Below are 19380 nucleotides of genomic sequence, written 5' to 3' on the forward strand. Positions count from 1 at the left end.
AACAAAAAAAACAGGTAAGCAACATAGGGACATGGGTAGGCAGATGGGATTATTTTAAATTGGCATTGTGGGCTGAAGGGCCTGTTCCTGCACGGTACTGTGGTATGTTCTTTATTCTAAGTGTTTGGTTCAAAGTCAGCACCTAGTAACGTGCTTATACATATATATCACTTTATTGTAGATGTGTTTCACTTTTTATTCTTACAAGGAAAGATGTAGATTAGTTACTTTACTTACTAACCAATGTAGTGCTTTATTATTATAAGCTCCGCCCACTGCCACACCATTCATATTATCGCAGCCCAACATGTGTTGTTAGTTGGTCCTGCTGCATGGTAGGATTAACATGTTGCAGTGTGTTGTATACGTTACTCAATAAATACTGTTATACCAGATCCGTGAGTATGTGTGATTTACTCAACACTGTCTGAATATTTGAGTGAAGACTTACCAGCGTCCATCATGTCTTATCTTTCTGCTGACTGGGTAGCACGCAACACAAACTTTTCACCGTTCATGTGACAATAAACTAAACGAATAAACTAAACTAGCATCTTAAGATACATCAAATTCATCTTGTCTGTTTAGTTTAAAGTTATTACAGTGTCCTTGATCATTCTCTTCATATTTATTTTTGTCATAGACTGCCTTTTTATTTCTCACTTCATTCACTTCCACCATTAGAAGACCAGCAGAATATTTCTATGAATGAGTTAAATTGATTTCAATATCCTTTTCTGTTCTTTATATTTTCTAAAATAAAACTTTAATTTTCTACTGTCCACGACCTATTTTTATTGACAAGGATGATTAGTCACACAAGAGTTCTCTTGCCCTTGAAGACTATGTACGTTGAGAATTCTGCCAAGGATTATTTGAACACCTGCCATTTTTAACAGCAGTTTTATCACTTAATAATTCTGTCTAGCCACAGTGATCAATTTCTTCCCAGGTTCCAAAGTCAACAACATCTTGCTTTAAAGCCCTTGTTCACAGTGTACTCTCTGACTTTCAAACATGGATGTTACCCCACATGCATATTATGACAAAGGAGGAGGCCATTTGTCCAATCTAGTCTCTGCATGCTCCCAATGGATCAATCCCACCAGTTTATTCAACTATTTTAGTTTTATTATGTTACCTATTGACTATTGTGTTTACTGAGCTGTCAAGTTGCTGCAAATAATATAATTATTCCGTTTCTGTACATATGACAATTAAAACACTTTTGACTCTCGACTCTTGACCCTCCCCTGTAACCATGCAACTTGTTGTCTTTCACTTGGCTTGCAACTTGCATTTTTAATTCCCTGCTATCTTTGAGATGCGGGAGGAAACCCAATAACAGGAAGAACACGCAAACTCCACAGAGACAGCAGCCGAGGTCAGAATCAAACCTGGCTTCTTGGATCTAGGAGTCAGTGGCACTGATAGCTGTCCTCCACAACACCCCATCCCAGTCACTTTATAATGACTATCAGCTAAAATCTCCTTCAGACTGTGAACGGGTCTTGGCTCAGCAAAGAATTTAAAGTAGCTTGTCATCTTGTTGCTTCAAAAAATATATAATGTTCCAGATGTTGACAGACTCTAGATATTCATCACCTTACAAATATTAATTCTCGGATTTCTTCTCATCTATTTTTAAATTAAAGACTTTAGCTGAACTACTTTATCACTGCTCTTTAATTTGTCTCCTTGCTTCCAAGATGCAAAATCATCTCTCATCCCCATTCTTGAGAAACGCACATCTTTATCACTACAACAACATATGGTGCACTCACATAGTCTATTCATCAACACTATCCAGACAGTGGTTACTAGTTGCAGACTCTCTTGGTATATTTCCCCTTTATAATGCTGCCACAAGTCTTTTATCAACCTGCTAAACACACAAGGGAGTCGTGTTCAGTGTCAATAACAGGGTTGCGATGTTAAGTGTGAATAACCACCATCACCACCCCCCCACCCCCCCAAAGTTCCCATTACAAAGCCCATCTGGCTTTAATCATAGTGAAACACAGCTCTCAGGAAACAGCTTCATTGGGGGTTTTTCTATTGGCTTCGATTGCCTGTCATGAGAAAAAAAGTCCGAGTTGATCGCTCCGTCATGCGATCTCCTCTTGTTGTTGGCTGGTACATTTTGCACATCTTCACTCTGTTAAATTCTTGAACTGTAGATCTATGTCAGCCAATTAAGTCAATGATTAGTAAATTATTTGGTGCGGAGTTTAGGAGCGAAACTCTTTGAAAACATGTACAAAGGATTTTGACATTGTTACTTAATAATTAAGTATACCAACTTGCTAACCCAATACGTTTTGAAATTTTAAATGCAATTAAACTCATATTACTAGGATGAGGTGTGGAGGTCAAATGTATTTTCATTAAATTTTCCTTATAGTTAAATGTAAAAAGAAATCCATTGGCAAGTATCGCGGGTATTGCTTCTCGTTTAGGAAAATACGTGTTTGCCTTTGTGTGCAGTGCGAGGATTCCAAACTCACGAGAAAAAAAAAATCACTTTAATATTTAGAAAATAATAAATAAGAAAAATTGAATGGTGTTGAAATCTTATACACTTGATGTGAACTGAAACAGATGATTCAGAATCCTTCCAAAACGTGTGAAATGTTTTTGTGAGCACCAATATGTTTCTTGTTAAGCCACAGGCTAAAATAAATCAGATCAGTTCACATGCAATTTCCCTTTTCATGTACAATTTATAAATACAGTAAAATGTAAACATTATGGCAAGGAAAGAGAGTGTGGTAGAACTGAGTGAGAAATGTGAAAACAACTCGGAGGTAGATTGATGGGTAAAATGGCATTCATTAAATGGCGTACACTTTGTAAACCTACAGGAAACTCTCCTGAACATTTCATCCAACCTAGTTAAGGTCATTCATTGTCCCAATGGATAGAATTTGTAATTAGGTTTTATTTGCTGCAAAGCTTGTACATGTTGGTGTAATAAAGGCCACAGTAACACTCTGAGAATCCGGCACCTATAGCACTTGGGTGGTGCTGAACTGGCTGTTTCTCCAAACTGTTGGATGTTACTCCCATTAATGCCCAAACACCATTTTATTTTACTCTTTTTAACTTTGCACTATAGTATAATACATTTTCCAGTGGACCCAGTCAGTTTTAAAGGGTGTGGGAAATATACAAAGACCCTGGGACCCCATTTCTTGCCACATACCCACCCACGTTCCTGACTGTTAGTGTTTCCGACACCAAGCCCAGCTCCTGCCGCACACCTGGATCCCTGTCGCAGCTGCTAATATAAGCCGGCTATCACAGTCTGATGATGGCCATTGCGTTAGTGAGGCCACTGTACTCCACTGAACTTAATTCCATTTCCTTCCTTGTCAGCCCACAGGAGCAGAGATGTGGGATGTTTAATAAATGGATCCCCACTCCCTGGCGCCTCTCTGCTTGGTTCTAGCTCTGACATCAACCAACAGTTCTGTCAGAGAGGGGTCTCGACCCAAAACGTCACTCATGCATGTTCTGCAGGATGCGGCCTGACCTGTTGAGTTACTACAGCATTGTGTGTCCCTTTTGTAAACCAACAGTCCTGTCTTAGAACAAATATCTCCCTGGTCAATGGAAAATTGTCTTTCCCTAAAGCAGTATTTTAGCCCACTGAGTCTATACCAGTTCATAGAACGGCCCCATCCCCCACAAAATTTCCCTGTAAGCTATTACATTGATTGAAAGATGTTCATGGAAACAGGCCCTTCGGCCAACTGAATCCACAATGGCCATAGTTCTGTATTTTCCCACTTTCACATTCATTCCAAGACACTATGAGGAATCTACAAAGGGCAATTAACCTACAAACCTATTCTCCCCATATTCCTATCAACTCCCTCAGGTTGTACCACTTACCTACATATGAGGAGCAATTAACAACCTGGAGAAAACCCATGCAATCACAGAGAGAACATGCAAACTCCACATAGACGGCATCAGAGGTCAGGGTTGAACCCTGGATGCGAGCATTGTGTGGCAGTGGCTCTTCCCAGCTGAGCCACTGTGCTACCCTTAGGACTCTCGGACAAAGGAATAGTTTCAAACTTGGAGACAACAGTAAGCTACCTGAAGATATAGAATTTGAAATTGAATCCAGAAGACTGTGACATGTCCAGATAGAAGATAAAGTACTATTGATGATGTTTACATTGAGGCCTCATGAAAAAAGCCACAGACAAATGGGTCAGAGTCACATGACATTTCACTGCACATACGAATACTTCCCACGTTAATGTGCTACTGTTAAGGTGTACAAATGGTGCAAATTTATTTGATGCTAATTTAAGCAACTAGTTTTGAATTTGTGATGCAAGTATTCGCAGGTTAAACGCAGCATACACTGATGTCTTGTGGTCCTACATAACAAGAGGGTAATGGTAATATTTTATGTGAACGTAAAATACGTGACAAGTCGGAGATACATTTTATATTTCTCCCCATTATAAAATCCATTAAGGAGCTGTTCCACTGCGGTGACCCAATTGGCGAGTTTAGAAGAGTTTGCCCTCGACTCATACTCGCAGCATGGTCGACACGAGGTCCTAGGAGGTCTTTGTAACTCTCGTTCATGCTCGAGAGTAGTCCCCGCGTACTCGAGGCCTCAGCTAGGTCGCGACGTATTTTTCAACATGCTGAAAAATGCCCGCGAGTAAAAAAAGGTCACCATGGGGAAAAAAATAAATCGATATTTTTTTTTACTCGTAGGTTTAGTCTAAGTAGGTCGTAGTAGGTCGGCATGTTATTCGTAGGTAATCGAGGGTAGTCGAAGGTGTTCGGAGGTAGTCGAAGGTAGTCTTCAACATAGTCGAAGGGAGGTGGAAGGAGTTTCGAAGGAGGTCGACTTCACTCTCCACTATTCGGTGTCCAATTTCCCGAAGCTGGTCGAAGCTAGTCTTCAACATAGTCGAAGGAAGTCGAAGGAGGTTTTCAACATGACACTTTTTCAAACTCTCCTAAACTCTTCTGAACTCACCAATTAGGTCGCCGCAGTGGGACAGCCCCTTGAGGCTGCTGACTCATCAATCAGCACAACATCAAAATCATCGACTGAGAGGCCAAACCAATTTTCAGCTGAGTCACCCTTAGATTCTGAGGAATCCATGCAGAATCCATGAAGGCCCAGATAGCAGACAATTCTGAGAACCACACAGAAGGCATTACATTTTTTAATACATGTATGAGTTTATTTTTCTATTGATAAAGCCGTACTTGAATAGAAAGAGTTATTTTTCTATTTAGTGTTTGGTAGCTTAGTGTTTGTTCTTAAATCATTGAACTAAGTCAATTTCAACTTTAGTTCCAGCAAAATTATTTCTGACTCAAATCTACTCCCAACTGAGAAAAATACACCAACATGTATAAACCTTTTCTTGCAAAGCATTTTACAGTTATCCCGCAGCCAGATGTATATTTCAACATACCTGGGGCACCCATTTTGAAGATACAAAGCTGGTGGCTTCAATAACCGGTAATCCCGTCTCCGACAGAAGGTTGATAAATTTAATTTTCATTTCCGTTGGTACAATCACCTGAAAACAATTCATTCATCTATTGTAAAACATCGAGACTCATCAAATGTTCGTCAGCTATGAATACCACAAATAGTGGGTCATTGATCATTTGTGAGGCAGCAAAAGAAGATCATATCGAATGGAAATAGTGGTAAAGGGATACTACATCCCATTGGGATCTTGACATGGTACAATAACACACCAGAGATAATTAGATCAGGACTACTTGAATTTTTTTCCCAAAATAAATGGATATGTTTTTCTTCACGGATATAACAGTATTTATGACAATCGATTACATTGCAAGATTGCAAGAGAGACGATCGAAACAGGCCCATCGGCCCACTGAGTCCGTACCAACCATCCGATCGCCCATTTACAAGAGTTCTATGTTATCCCATTATCCCTTCCACTCCCTTCTCACTGGGGGTGATTTACAGAGGTCAATTAACCTACAAATCCGCATATCATTGGAATATGGAAGAAAACCGGAGCACCTGGAGGAAACCCACGTGGTCACAGATAGAACACCACACAGACAGCACCCGAGATCAGGATTGAAGCCAGGTCAGGTCCCTGATGCTGTGAGGCAGTGGCTCTACCAGCTGCTCCACTGTGCCACCCCTGCCTGGAATGTATCCATTTTTTTTAGGAGTTGGCAATATTACCCATCCTCATTTGGCTATAGGACGTGGTGTTCAGCCATCTTTCTTCAACCACTGCAGTCCTTCTGCAGTACTCAGGTACCCCCACAGAATAGTTGGGTAGATAGGTCCAAGGGTTCAGACCAAGCTGCATCAGATGATGGAATATCTCAACTTTTGCCCACAGGTTCATGGTTATAACTGTTAATCTGTCAGAGAAAATCTGTCAGAGAAAATCTTGGTCTCTGAGTCTCATTGTGGTGCCTCCATGCCCACGTTGGTTTTACAAACATTCTCACCAGTGTGTAGCTAAGGCCAATTGGTGCGCCTCATCTTGGAGTTGTTATTGAGCTCTTGTGGCTGGATCTTCTCGTGAGGCTGCTGGCGAGTTGCCAGCGCTGACAGGCTGTATGCAAAACCAACGCGGGCGTGATGGCGCCACTTCATGCCATATCCATTCAGACATCAAGAATCAGATTTAAAACTTGTTTCTTATTCTAATATAAAATAGGCCCAAAATACAGGACACAGTGTAGATAATCAGTCGGTACACAAAAATGCTGGAGAAACTCAGCGGGTGCAGCAGCATCTATGGAGCGAAGGAAATAGGCGACGTTTCGGGCCGAAACCCTTCTTCAGACTGATGGGGGGTGGGGGGGAGAAGGAAGGAAAAAGGGAGGAGGAGGAGCCCGAGGGCGGGGGGATGGGAGGAGACAGCTCGAGGGTTAAGGAAGGGGAGGATACAGCAAGGGCTAGCAAAATTGGGAGAATTCAATGTTCATGCCATCCGGACGCTAGCAACCCAGGCGGAATATGAGGTGCTGTTCCTCCAATTTCCGGTGTTGCTCACTCTGGCAATGGAGGAGACCCAGGACAGAGAGGTCGGATTGGGAATGGGAGGGGGAGTTGAAGTGCTGAGCCACCGGGAGTTCAGGTAGGTTATTGCGGACTGAGCGGAGGTGTTCGGCGAAACGATCGCCCAACCTCCGCTTAGTCTCCCCGATGTAAATCAGCTGACATCTAGAGCAGCGGATGCAGTAGATGAGGTTGGAGGAGATACAGGTGAACCTTTGTCGCACCTGGAACGACTGCTTGGGTCCTTGAATGGAGTCGAGGGGGGAGGTGAAGGGACAGGTGTTGCATTTCTTGCGGTTGCAACGGAAAGTGCCCAGGGAGGGGGTGGTACGGGAGGGAAGGGAAGAATTGACAAGGGAGTTGCGGAGGGAGCGGTCTTTGCGGAAGGCAGACATAGGGGGAGATGGGAAGATGTGGCGAGTGGTGGGGTCACGTTGGAGGTGGCGGAAATGGCGGAGGATTATTTGTTGTATTTGTCGGCTGATGGGGTGAAAGGTGAGGACTAGGGGGACTCTGCCCTTGTTGCAAGTGCGGGGATGGGGAGAGAGAGCAGTGTTGCGGGGTATGGATGAGACCCTGGTGCGAGCCTCATCTATGGTGGCGGAGGGGAATCCCCGTTGCCTGAAGAACAAGGACATTTCCAATGCCCTGGTGTGGAACGTCTCATCCTGGGAACAGATGCGGCGTAGGCGGAGGAATTGGGAGTAGGGGATGGAGTCTTTACAGGGGGCAGGGTGGGAAGACGTGTAGTCCAGATAGCCATGTGAGTCAGTTGGTTTGTAGTGTATGTCGGTCAGGAGTCTGTCCCCTACGTTGGAGATGGTGAGGTCAAGGAATGGTAGGGAAGTGTCGGAAATGGCCCAGGTGTATTTGAGTGCCGGATGGAAGTTGGTGGTGAAGTGGATGAAGTCAGTCAGTTGTGTGTGGGTGCAGGAGGTGGCCCCAAAGCAGTTGTCAATGTTGTCCCCTGCGATGGAGATGGTGGGGACACAATAAAACTCAAGGGAAAATTTCTGTTTGCAATCGGGAATTAAGTTAATTACGTAAATAACTTGGTAGAGTTCCTGGTAGAAAATCAGCAGATAATCAGTCTGCTGATTTTCTACCAGGAACTCTACCAAGTTATTTACGTAATTAACTTAATTCCCGATTGCAAACAGAAATTTTCCCTTGAGTTTTATTTTTTCCTTTTCTGATAAATCTTTTATGTGTTTTGCACTGTACTACCATCATCAGATCTTAGAACAGAACACAGAACAGTACAGCACTGGAACATGCCCTTCAGCCCATAATGTCTGTGTCGAACATGATGCCCAGTTAATCTGATCTCATCTTCCTGCACATGATCCATATCCCTCCATTCACTGCATATCCACTGGCCTATCTAAAAGCCTCTTAAACTCCTGTATCGTTTATGCCCACACCACTGTCCCTGGCAACATGCACCAGGCTCCCACCACTAAAAAAAAACTTGTCCTGCACATCTCCTTTAAACTTTGTCCCACTCACCTTAAAGCTATGCCGTCTAGCTGTCTACCTTGTCTACACCTCTTTTATATACTTCTATAAGGTCTCATTACAGTCCATCAATAAGGACCTGAAGGATCAAACCAATATGGGAGATCCATTCAAGTTGATTGAATTTTGGTGGTCGACTAGGAAAAGGGGAGATGCAGCGAGACCTGGGTGTCATGGTACACCAGTCATTGAAAGTGGGCATGCAGGTGCAGCAGGCAGTGAAGAAAGCAAAAGGATTTGAGTATAGGAGCAGGGAGGTTCTACTGCAGTTGTACAGGGTCTTGGTGAGACCACACCTGGAGTATTGCGTACAGTTTTGGTCTCCAAATCTGAGGAAGGACATTATTGCCATAGAGGGAGTGCAGAGAAGGTTCACCAGACTGATTCCTGGGATGTCAGGACTGTCTTATGAAGAAAGACTGGATAGACTTGGTTTATACTCTCTAGAATTTAGGAGATTGAGAGGGGATCTTATAGAAACTTACAAAATTCTTAAGGGGTTGGACAGGCTAGATGCAGGAAGATTGCTCCCGATGTTGGGGAAGTCCAGGACAAGGGGTCACAGCTTAAGGATAAGGGGGAAATCCTTTAAAACCGAGATGAGAAGAACTTTTTTCACACAGAGAGTGGTGAATCTCTGGAACTCCCTGCCACAGAGGGTAGTCGAGGCCAGTTCATTGGCTATATTTAAGAGGGAGTTAGATGTGGCCCTTGTGGCTAAGGGGATCAGAGGGTATGGAGAGAAGGCAGGTACGGGATACTGAGTTGGATGATCAGCCATGATCATATTGAATGGCGGTGCAGGCTCGAAGGGCCGAATGGCCTACTCCTGCACCTAATTTCTATGTTTCTATGTTTCTATGATGCACAAGTCAGTTAGTTAGTTTGATCTGAACTCCATTTACCATACTCAGTTCTGCAATCCTCACCATCCCAAAGACAATCCTAGAAAATGTCAGTATTGAAATAACAACATTATTACTGTGAAGGGAAAGACATATAAAATACAAACTCACATCGACAGCTTGATACAGACACAGCCAGTTGACCAAGATCAAACTCAAAGCAATCAATAATTTTGAGGAATTAAACATACCTTTTCATTCTGTAGGCCATCTCTTGGTCCAACTTCTACAATTTTTACAAATTGGGGAAGGGCTGGGGCGACATTGTTCTGGAATTTAAAAACAAAAGATGCTAAACCATAGGATAAAGCAAAGTTCAGACCTTTTTGGACTACAGTGAACGAGCAAAGATTGAGGGACAATTTTCCTGGGACATCCGGTGGAGCACGTTGCAAATATAGTTCTATTATCTCAAGACCGAAGGTAATGACAATTGCATGGCTGCTAATGCTATGAATGAAAATACAATTAAGATTGCAATTATGTAGAAATACTTTGCTTTCGCCTCACAACGAGACTGTATACACAGAACATACATAGAACAGCACAGCACAAGAACAGGCTCCTGGGCCCACAAGTCAATGCAAACATGAAGCCAGATAAATGAATCTCCTCTGCCTACATATGATCTATATCCCTCCATTCCCAGCAAATCTAAATGCTTATTCAAAAACCTCTTAAATGCCACTATCATATATGTCTCCTGGCAGAGTATTCCAGCCACCCACCATTCCCTGTGTAAAAGAACTTGCCTGTATGTCACCTTTAAACTTTAACCCTCTTATCATAAAGTTATGCACTTGAGTCTTTGACATTTCCACCCTGGGAAAAAAGGTTCTGACTGGCTACCATATATATGCCTCTCATAATGTTATATACTTCTATCAGATCTCCCCTCAACCTCTGCCATTCTAGAGAAAACAATTCAAGTTTGTCCAACCTCATCTTGTAGCTAAAGCCCCAAATCTAGGTTTCATTTGGGTAAACCTCTTCTATACACTCCACAATTCCTTAACTTCATTCCTGTAATGGGATGACCAGAACTGCATACAATACTCCAAATATGGCCTAACCCATGTCTCATACAGATGCATCATAACATCCAGACTCAATGCCCCGATTGATGAAAACAGGCATACCATATGGTTTCTTTACCACTCTATCTATTTGTGTTGCTACTTTCAGGGAGTTATGGACCTAACCCTAGCTTGGACCCCAAGATCCCTCTGCAGATCAATGCTGTGAGGGTCGTGCCATTAACCATTTCTCTTTCCCTTACATTCAACCTCCCAAAATGCAACACCTCACACTTGCTTGGATAACACGCCATCGTGCCATTACTCTGCCCATTTTTTGAGTTGATTTATATTCCACTATATATTTTGACAGCCTTCCTCTCTGTCTGCAACTCAAGTAACCTTGCTGTCAGCTGCAAACTTAACTAACTAGCCTATTTACATGCCCAAAGGTAGACAAAAATGCTGGAGGAACTCAGCGGGTGAGGCAGCATCAATGGAGAGAAGAAATAGGCGACGTTTCAGGTCGACATCTTTCTTCAGACTGAGTAGGCTTGTGGGAGAGCTGGGAAGGGGGAGGGGAAGGAGGGAGAAAGCAAAGACTATCTGAAATTAGAGAAGTCAATGTTCATACCGCTGGGGTGTAAACTACCTAAGCGAAATATGAGGTGCTGTTCCTACAATTTGCGCTGGGCCTCACTCTGGCAATGGAGGAGGCCCAGGACAGAAAGGCCAGATACGGAATGGGAGGGAATAGTTGAAGTACTGAGCCACCGGGAGATCAGGTTGCTTAGTGCGAACTGAGCAGAGATGTGGGGCGAAGCTTTCGCTGAGCCTGAGCTTGGTCTTGTCGATGTAGAGAGGTTGACACCTGGAACTTATCTACATGCCCAAGTCATTAATATACATCACCAACAATAGAGATCCCAGCACTGATCCCTGCAGAACTCACTGGCCATTAGACCTCCAACCAGAATAATGCCCTTCCACCACAATCCTCTTTCTTCTATGAGTATCCAGGTTTTAATCCGAATTACTAAACCTGAAACCCTTGTTACTGTTAAACCTGAAAACAGAAGTAGTTATTTATAACCATTTGTATTTCAAAACAAAAATAACCAACCGAACCTTCTTGGTCAGTTTGGTTCCTGTGGAAATTGTACCAATGTTACGTGTCTAGTTTTCCTTCTATAATCCCATCCTCATGAATCTATGGTGAGTCATCACTTCCTGTTAGAATAAACATCAATATGTTCCCAATATAAAATGCTCCATCCACTTTGCAGCAAGAAAATAGCTCTGATGAGCAAAGTAGCTCATCTAGTCTCTATGACACTAGCTCTAACACCCACCCTCCCACCACACATATACACACACCGTGTGGGTGGATCACTACATGAAGTTTCGGTCTGAGATACTGTTGCTGCGATCAAGAAATAGTTGCAGGAGAGGAGATGGTTAACTGGAGGCAGGCAAAGGCCAGAGCAACCTACCTGCTGTCCTAATGCTGTCCAGTCTACGTCCAGGCCGGCGCTCAGACATTCCTTGACGGAGGCGGGTAGGTTGCCCATGGACTGGGGGGGTCTCCCGGCTTCACGGCCCTTCTCTTCCGTTAATGCGACTGACTCGAGCAAAAAGGGGGGTAAAATGTCGCCCCGAGCCGGATAACGGGACGATGGTCTATCCGCTTGCAGGAGCGTCTGCCCACCGGCCCAGGTGCTGAAGAAACACAGAGTGCCGCCCAGTCTGGATGTAGTGCGTTCATAACCCGGACGCGAACAGCACTGTCATCTTTCCCCGGGCCGTCTACCAGCAAGGTATCTAAATATTCTCTGCACATCGGATTGTATTTAAATATTTACTCAATCTAGCGGCACGGAGAGTCAGTCGAGCGCAAAACCTGACTGTTTTCAGTGCAGCGGCCCCGGTACAAACGCGATAGTTGTTTTCCTAAGAAACCCCGCATTAGAAAATCGCATCATTAAATCAAGACAATCGAGTGAGTTTCGTTGTCAATATACCGGCAGCGGAACAATGAAATTATTAGCTGTTGCAGCTTAAAAGGCCCGTAAGCACAATAACACACAGATAAATACATAATAAACACATTATTTAATCACCATACTATTAACTAACCATAATAGTGCAAAAAAACGAAGTCCATATTGCAACTAAAGACACAGTCCATAGAATGTCATTGTTGTTTGGTGTTCAAGAGTCTGATAGTTGCTGGGAAGAAGCTGTTCTTGAACCTAGAGGTCACAGTTTTCAGACTCCTGTACCTTCTTCTTTGAGAGTTGGAGAGCTTCTTTAAAGTAGGCATACCATGACGAGATTTCACAGTGGAGCAGTCAAAATGTAGAAACAAGGATCTGTAGATGCTGGACAGCAGGAGGAATCATAGAGGGGGAGCAGTGAGGGAGGGGTCTCCCAGAGCTCCCATCTGAGGGAGAGCAGTGGGACCTATCCATATTCTCCCGAGATGCTGACCTGTTGAGTTACTGCAGCACTTTGTGCCCTTTCTTTGCACACAAGATAGTGTCGAGCAAAGATTATAGAGTAGTATCTTTGGTGTCGAGCTTAAGATAGACACAAAGTGTTGGAATAACTCAACAGGACAGGCAACATCTCTGAAGAAAATGAATGGGTGATGTTTTGGGTCAGGATCCTTTAGACTGATTGCTTTCATTGTAGGGAGGAGGCAGAAGCGGGCAGTGCAGTGCAGGGCTGGGGAATGATAAGGTTGGAGGCTGTGGAGTTATTACAAGGTTATATATTATTCGTTCTAACATGGCGCTGAGCTTGTTGATAATTTTTGGAATTGCAAACCAATCTTTTTCATCACTCACTTGTAGATGTTTTGGGGAGAAGGTAATAAATTACTCACTGCCCGATACCACAGTATTTACATCATTGGCTCCATTAAGTGTCTGATGACTTCCAGATTGTCAATGATGAAGAACTTGGCTAGGGAATTGCAATTAACTGTCAAGGATCATTGGTTGAACTCACTCCAATGGGAAAGGATAATACTGTGCCAAGTGTGTGGTGTGACTCTTACTTGTCAACATTGTGGTCTGATGAGCTTTTCTAACAGGTGGACAAGGGTTTTTTGTAAGCCAGGAGTTGTAAACAGAATTAAAAATCATACAACTATCAGCAAGCAGTGCAATGGTACTTTCAATGGAACCTTATTATCACATGTACCCAAGTACAGTGAAATTCTTTGTTTGCATGCAGTTCAGTAATAATCTTGCTATACATGAAGCACAATCATACTTAAGGACAAGAGGGTAAGATAGTAAATTACACTGTGGCAGTGTGCAAGAGTGGCCACGTTTCCAGCGCCTTCTTGTACCTTTCAGGTTCAGAGTTGTTAAAAATGTTAAAGTCTTAACTTGGCCATAAAGGCTCATTGTCCATGCGGTGGCACTGTGCTAGAGTTGCAGGCGTTGTCCTGGCCAGGCGATGTGTCGATGTCCTCCACTGCTGCAGGCCACATCCATTCCCCACTTGAAGCAGCACCTGATCCAATCCAGCCTCAGGCTGCTGCAGGGCCTCCAGTGAGCCACTCCACCGACACCTCAATCCAGACATGTTCCCTTCTGACATCGTGAAGAGACAGAAAGTCATTGATAGAGACGGGGGGGATCTTATAGAAACTTACAAAATTCATAAGGGGTTGAACAGGCTAGATGCAGGAAGATTGTTCCCGATGTTGGGGAAGTCCAGAACAAGGGGTCACAGTTTAAGGATGAAGGGGAAATCCTTTAGGACCGAGATGAGAAAAACATTTTTCACACAGTGGTGAATCTGTGGAATTCTCTGCCACGGAAGGTAGTTGAGGCCAGTTCATTGGCTATATTTAAGAGGGAGTTAGATGTGGCCCATGTGGTTAAAGGGATCAGGGGGTATGGAGAGAAGGCAGGTACAGGATACTGAGTTGGATGATCAGCCATGATCATATTGAATGGCGGTGCAGGCTCGAAGGGCCCAATGGCCTACTCCTGCACCTATTGTCTATGTTTCTATGTTTCTATGACACTAACATAGATGGTATCATAGACAGAGAAGTAGGTTGTCAGAAATTACAGTTGACTCTTGATCAGCTAGGTAAGCGGGCTGAAGAATGGCACTTGACGTTTAATTCAGATAAAAGTAAGGTGTAGCACTTTGAGAAGTTAATTCAGAGAAGGACTTGCACAGTGAACAAAAGAACCCTGTGGAGCTTTGTAGAATAAAGTGACTTAGAAGTATAAGAACATACTCCCTGAAAGCAGCATCACTGATAAACATACAACGGAAGAGGGTGTTTGGACTACAGGCCATCATCAGTCAGGGCACTCAGTACAAAAGTTGGGACGTTACATTGCAGTTGTAAAGGATGTTGGTGAGGCTGCATTTGATGTACAATGTATTGTTCTTGTTACCCTGCCATAGGAAAGATGTTCTTATGCCGGAAAGAGTGCAAAGATGATTTACAAGAATGTTGCCAGGACTTGAGGGCCTGAATTATAGGGAGAGATTGGGCAGGCTAGGACTTCCTTCCCCAAAGCATAGAAAGCAGAGGAATGTCTGTCCATATAGTATACATGGACAGACTATATATAGTCCATATATAATTCACCATCTAGAGGTGAATAAAAGCATTAAGGGCATAGATATATTGAAGCACACAATAATTTTTCCAGAAAATGGGAATAAAAAATGAGAAAGCATAGATTTAACATGACAGTGGAAAGATTTAAAAGGGGTTTGAGGGGCAACTTCACACAATGGGCGATGGGTATAAGGAACGAGCTACCAGGAGAAATGGGAAAAGTAGGTATGATAACCACATTTAAAAGACATTTGAATAGGGACATGGATAGGAACAATTTTGAGGGATATAAGCAAAATGCAGGAAAATGCAATTAGTGTCGATAGGCATCTTGGTTGCATGGACAAGTTGGGCAAAAGATTCTATTTTGATGCTGTACAACATGTCTCTATGAGATGCTATCTGTTATGCTGAATGTTTCCAGCAGTATTGTCTGGGTTTTTTTATTTCAGATTTCCAGCATGGGCAGTGGTTTCATTTTATTTTGCTGCTCTCACACTTTAGCATGCAGTAGGTGATGCAGTGCATCTTAATAGGCTGACATCATATCTCCAGGTACTGCTGCTGGTTGGAAAAATAGGGGAAGAAGGGATTTCCTTGAATGAGGTCACGATCAAGCAGTTTAGCGACTACAGAAGCTGGGATTGTTCCGTTTGGAACAGGGAGCATTCAGAGGAAATTTAGCAAAGATGTTCAAAATTACAAAAGCTTTTGGTAGCAAAGTCTAGGGCAAACTGTTCAGCCCGACAGGAAGATCGGATTTAAAATAAGCAATGAAATATCCCTATGAGAAATGGGGAGATTGTTTTTACACATTGAATTGTGATTTGGAAAGTGGTGGAAGCAGATTCAACTGTAATTTAGATACTTGGAAAGGGAGTTCAACAGTAAAAGAGCTGGGAACCAGGACTGTGTAGGAACTACAGATACTGCTTTACACTGAAGATAGACACAAAATGCTGGAGTAACTCAGCCGGACAGCCAGGAGAGTGAAGAGTGTAGTCCAAAGAAGGGCCTCGACCCAAAACTTCATCCATTCCTTCTCCCCTTCTCCCTGGCATCTTCCATCTTTAACCCTTCCTCTGGCTTCACCATTCACTCTTCTTACAGTCTTGTGTCTTCTTTGCATCTCTGGCCTTTGTCCATCCATCTGCTCATCAAAACCCCTCCTCACCCATATCTACCTGATACTTGCCAAGCCTTGTCCCACCCCACCTCTTTTCCTCAGCTTTCCCCCCACCTCCCCCCCCCCCCCCCCACTTTCCTCTTTCCTCCCCCCATCCTACTATAATCAGTCTGAAGAAGGGTCTCGATCTGAAACATCGCCTATGATTGTCTTCCAGAGATGCCTCCTAACCCGCTGGATTGCTCCAGCACTTTGTGGGGTTTTTTTTAATAGAGTATCTGCAATTCTTTGTGTTTGCATTGACACACTTGGTTCTTGAAATGGGTCCGTGGGATATGTTGAATCCACCTGCTTTTAGTGTCCATTCACATCTACCGTCAGATGCTCAGCAACATAAAAGCTGAATATTATCCCTTTGAAAATGTGAGCATGGATGGAATGAAAATGAAGTGGCAAGTGTATCGTTCTATCAAAAGCCTGATTGAAGTAAGCTTTCAGTCTCATTGGTGACGACGGGGTTAATTTATATTTTTCACTGAATGCCTCACTTGACCCCATTTTCTGGTTCTTAATAGGTGCATTGTTGCGTAAGGTATTCCTATTATTTTTACAAATGTTAACAGCCTTTATGAAAACAGCTATTAACCTGTACTCAGATCTTTCAAGGCAATCATTGTTCCTGCAGATTTCCAGTCTCCATTACTTGTGAGGGGCTCCAGATGTAATAGGGATTAATTCTTGTTCCATTCTTGCTCTGTTCTGCTACCAGAGTTTTACTACTGACTTCCAAAACTTTTTAACCAAATCCTCACCAACCTGTGGCGGCACAGTGACGTAACTGGTGGAGCTGCAGACTCACAGCGCCAGAGACATGAGTTCGATCCTGACCTTTGTTGCTGTCTGTGTGGAGTTTGCACGTTCTCCCCGTGACCACATAAGTTTCCTCTGGGTGCTCTGGTATCTTCCCAAATCGAAAGATATGAGCATTTTGTAGGTTAATTGGCTTCTGTATATTGCCCCTGGTTTGGATGAGAAAATGGGATATTTAATATGAACGTAGTGGTAGACTTGATAAGCTGAAGGGCTTGTTTCCATGCTGTATCTCTAAATACACTAAACAGTTGTCAGGTTTGCAAAATCATAAATTGCAACAAGGAGCCTTGAATTTGCCATCTGACAAGGTCATGTTTCATCCGAGATATTTAAAATGTTATGACAATTCAGAAAATAATTTGAGCACATTGTTGTTCAATCTGGCAAACTAAATTAAAATGAACTGGTTTTTAAACATAACAAATTCTGGAGGGAAAAAAACCCAAGTTAACTGGTAATCGAACAAGGCTTGCAAGTTCATCATATATCTAAATTAAACATCTGGGTTTTTATGAAGGTTGCTGTACCAGAATATATCCGGGCCATAGATGTGATTACTATACAATGATGGAATTCTCCAGCAGGGAAAAATGTAATTCCAGAATGTTTATGAATGCTATGACCATCGGAGGCTGTTTCAACCCAGTTAATACAATCACATCCACTTACTTTAAAGTTGACATTTCTCCTTTGTGACCTCGTCCCCATCCCTAGAGTCATAGAGTCACACAGTATGAAAACAGGCCCTTCGGCCCAATTTGCCCACACTGACTAGCATCTACACTAGTCCCACCTGCCTGCGTTTGGCCCATATCCCTCTAAATCTATCTTATCCATTCACCTGTCTAAATGTTAAAAGTTATAATAGTATTTGCCTATATCGGAGGGAGAGGTTCACTGGTTGATAGCAGTGCAACGCGGGATTGAAATATTGTGATTTGCTTTTGGAAACTGTATATTAAAGATTGCTGTATAGTGTTTATCGTGTATTGCATTGCCGGTGATAGAATTTAGTAAATTTCAAGTGTACAGATTTCTTTCAGAGTTGAAGTGTGTATAAATACTTTGTTGCTTGTAAGATACATTTGGAGTGTGTTAAGATCGTGAATTGTTTCATTGTACTGATTGTGTATTGTTGAAGAATTTTGGGTATTAGAAAACTGGGATAAAAGTGGGTTAAAGTGAATATATAAGAATTTGGTTTAGTTGGGATCGTATTATTATTGGAGTCCGATTCGTGGTTGTTCGATCAGGGTTTGTATCCTTCAGATCGATTGCTTTGGGGAAGGGATTGTTCACACCTAGAGGAGGAATTAAAATAGAGTGTGGTTTACTTGTGATAATAAGTGAATGCTTGGAGTTTATATTGGAGTGTGTTTCTGTTTACTTATAATAGATGGTATAGTTTCTTGCTTGGGTATAGTTTTGCTTGCGTGGTTTAGGTTTATTTGTCTACATTAAATTGAAGTATTTTGAGTGTGAGAGACTACTGCTAAAAAATATATTTGAATATTAAGCACCTTAATCTGGGAGACTGAGGATTCTTCTGGAACTGTTTACAGGTTGGAAGTTGGATGAGTGGTTGTGAATGAGAAGGAACTGATAAGAGTGTTGGGTGCGCGATTGAATAGAGCAATTGAACAGAACGATTGAATAGCGATTGAATAGTAGGTTGGAAAGATTGACTGTGCTATTGTGTGAGAAAGGTGTGAGACTGTTAGCGCTTTGGAGACGTTGGCTATTGTTCGGGAGCGATCTTGGTAGCCTCGGAGACTGAAAGGGAGGAGTGAATTATTGAAGTGGTGTGAGTGACTCAGAAACTTATCTGCATTGTTTCTATTGTGCAAAGACATGGGGAATGGCCTGGAGAAGGATATAACTACCACATCTGAAAGCCCATTACAAATAATATGTAATGAATTCCCTCAAAAAGCCGAGAGGTTACAACATTTTTCGGGAAAGTTAAACAAAGAGTTTGGCAGTGAATTATGCCGATGGGTGGCCTGAGGTCAGTGACGGGGATAAGGTACATAGAGAAAATTATCCGGCAGTGTTGGGATAGCGAAGAAGGAAATGAACTTCTAGAAGTATGGAGAATGTATTATACGGAGAGGAAAGTGAACAAATAAGTTGTTAGGCTAACAAATTGGAGGAAGGCAGCCTCAAGACTGGGGATAGAGCTGGAGGAAGCTGGAGCTGGTCCTTCTCTGGGTATTTCTAAAAAGAAAGAGAAAGATATTAAAGATTAAAAGTAGGAGCAGGGAAGAGCGGAGACTCTTAAAGGGGAATTG

At 42.7% G+C, this 19380-nt stretch overlaps 1 protein-coding gene and 1 long non-coding RNA gene across 2 annotated transcripts in view; one reads left to right on the plus strand and one right to left on the minus strand.

Annotated features, from left to right (window-relative positions):
• The window catches only part of hmgcll1 (3-hydroxymethyl-3-methylglutaryl-CoA lyase like 1), an 89351-nt gene extending 77194 nt beyond the window's left edge, over window positions 1-12157 (minus strand). Inside the window, exons 1-3 of the mRNA XM_033021706.1 lie at window positions 11984-12157; window positions 9666-9743; window positions 5463-5570 (exon numbers count right to left, since the gene is read on the minus strand). Of these exons, the coding sequence (XP_032877597.1) occupies window positions 5463-5570; window positions 9666-9743; window positions 11984-12061 (264 nt within the window). The 5' untranslated portion in view covers window positions 12062-12157. The remainder of the gene's footprint in view (window positions 1-5462; window positions 5571-9665; window positions 9744-11983) is intronic.
• Window positions 12158-12226: 69 nt separating this feature from the next.
• LOC116973531 overlaps window positions 12227-19380 on the plus strand; it is a 29625-nt gene continuing 22471 nt past the window's right edge. The window contains exon 1 of the long non-coding RNA XR_004412070.1: window positions 12227-12307. This is a non-coding gene — a long non-coding RNA (uncharacterized LOC116973531). The remainder of the gene's footprint in view (window positions 12308-19380) is intronic.

Source organism: Amblyraja radiata, chromosome 5 (assembly GCF_010909765.2).
Source record: "Amblyraja radiata isolate CabotCenter1 chromosome 5, sAmbRad1.1.pri, whole genome shotgun sequence".
NCBI classification, from domain to species: Eukaryota; Metazoa; Chordata; class Chondrichthyes; order Rajiformes; family Rajidae; genus Amblyraja; species Amblyraja radiata.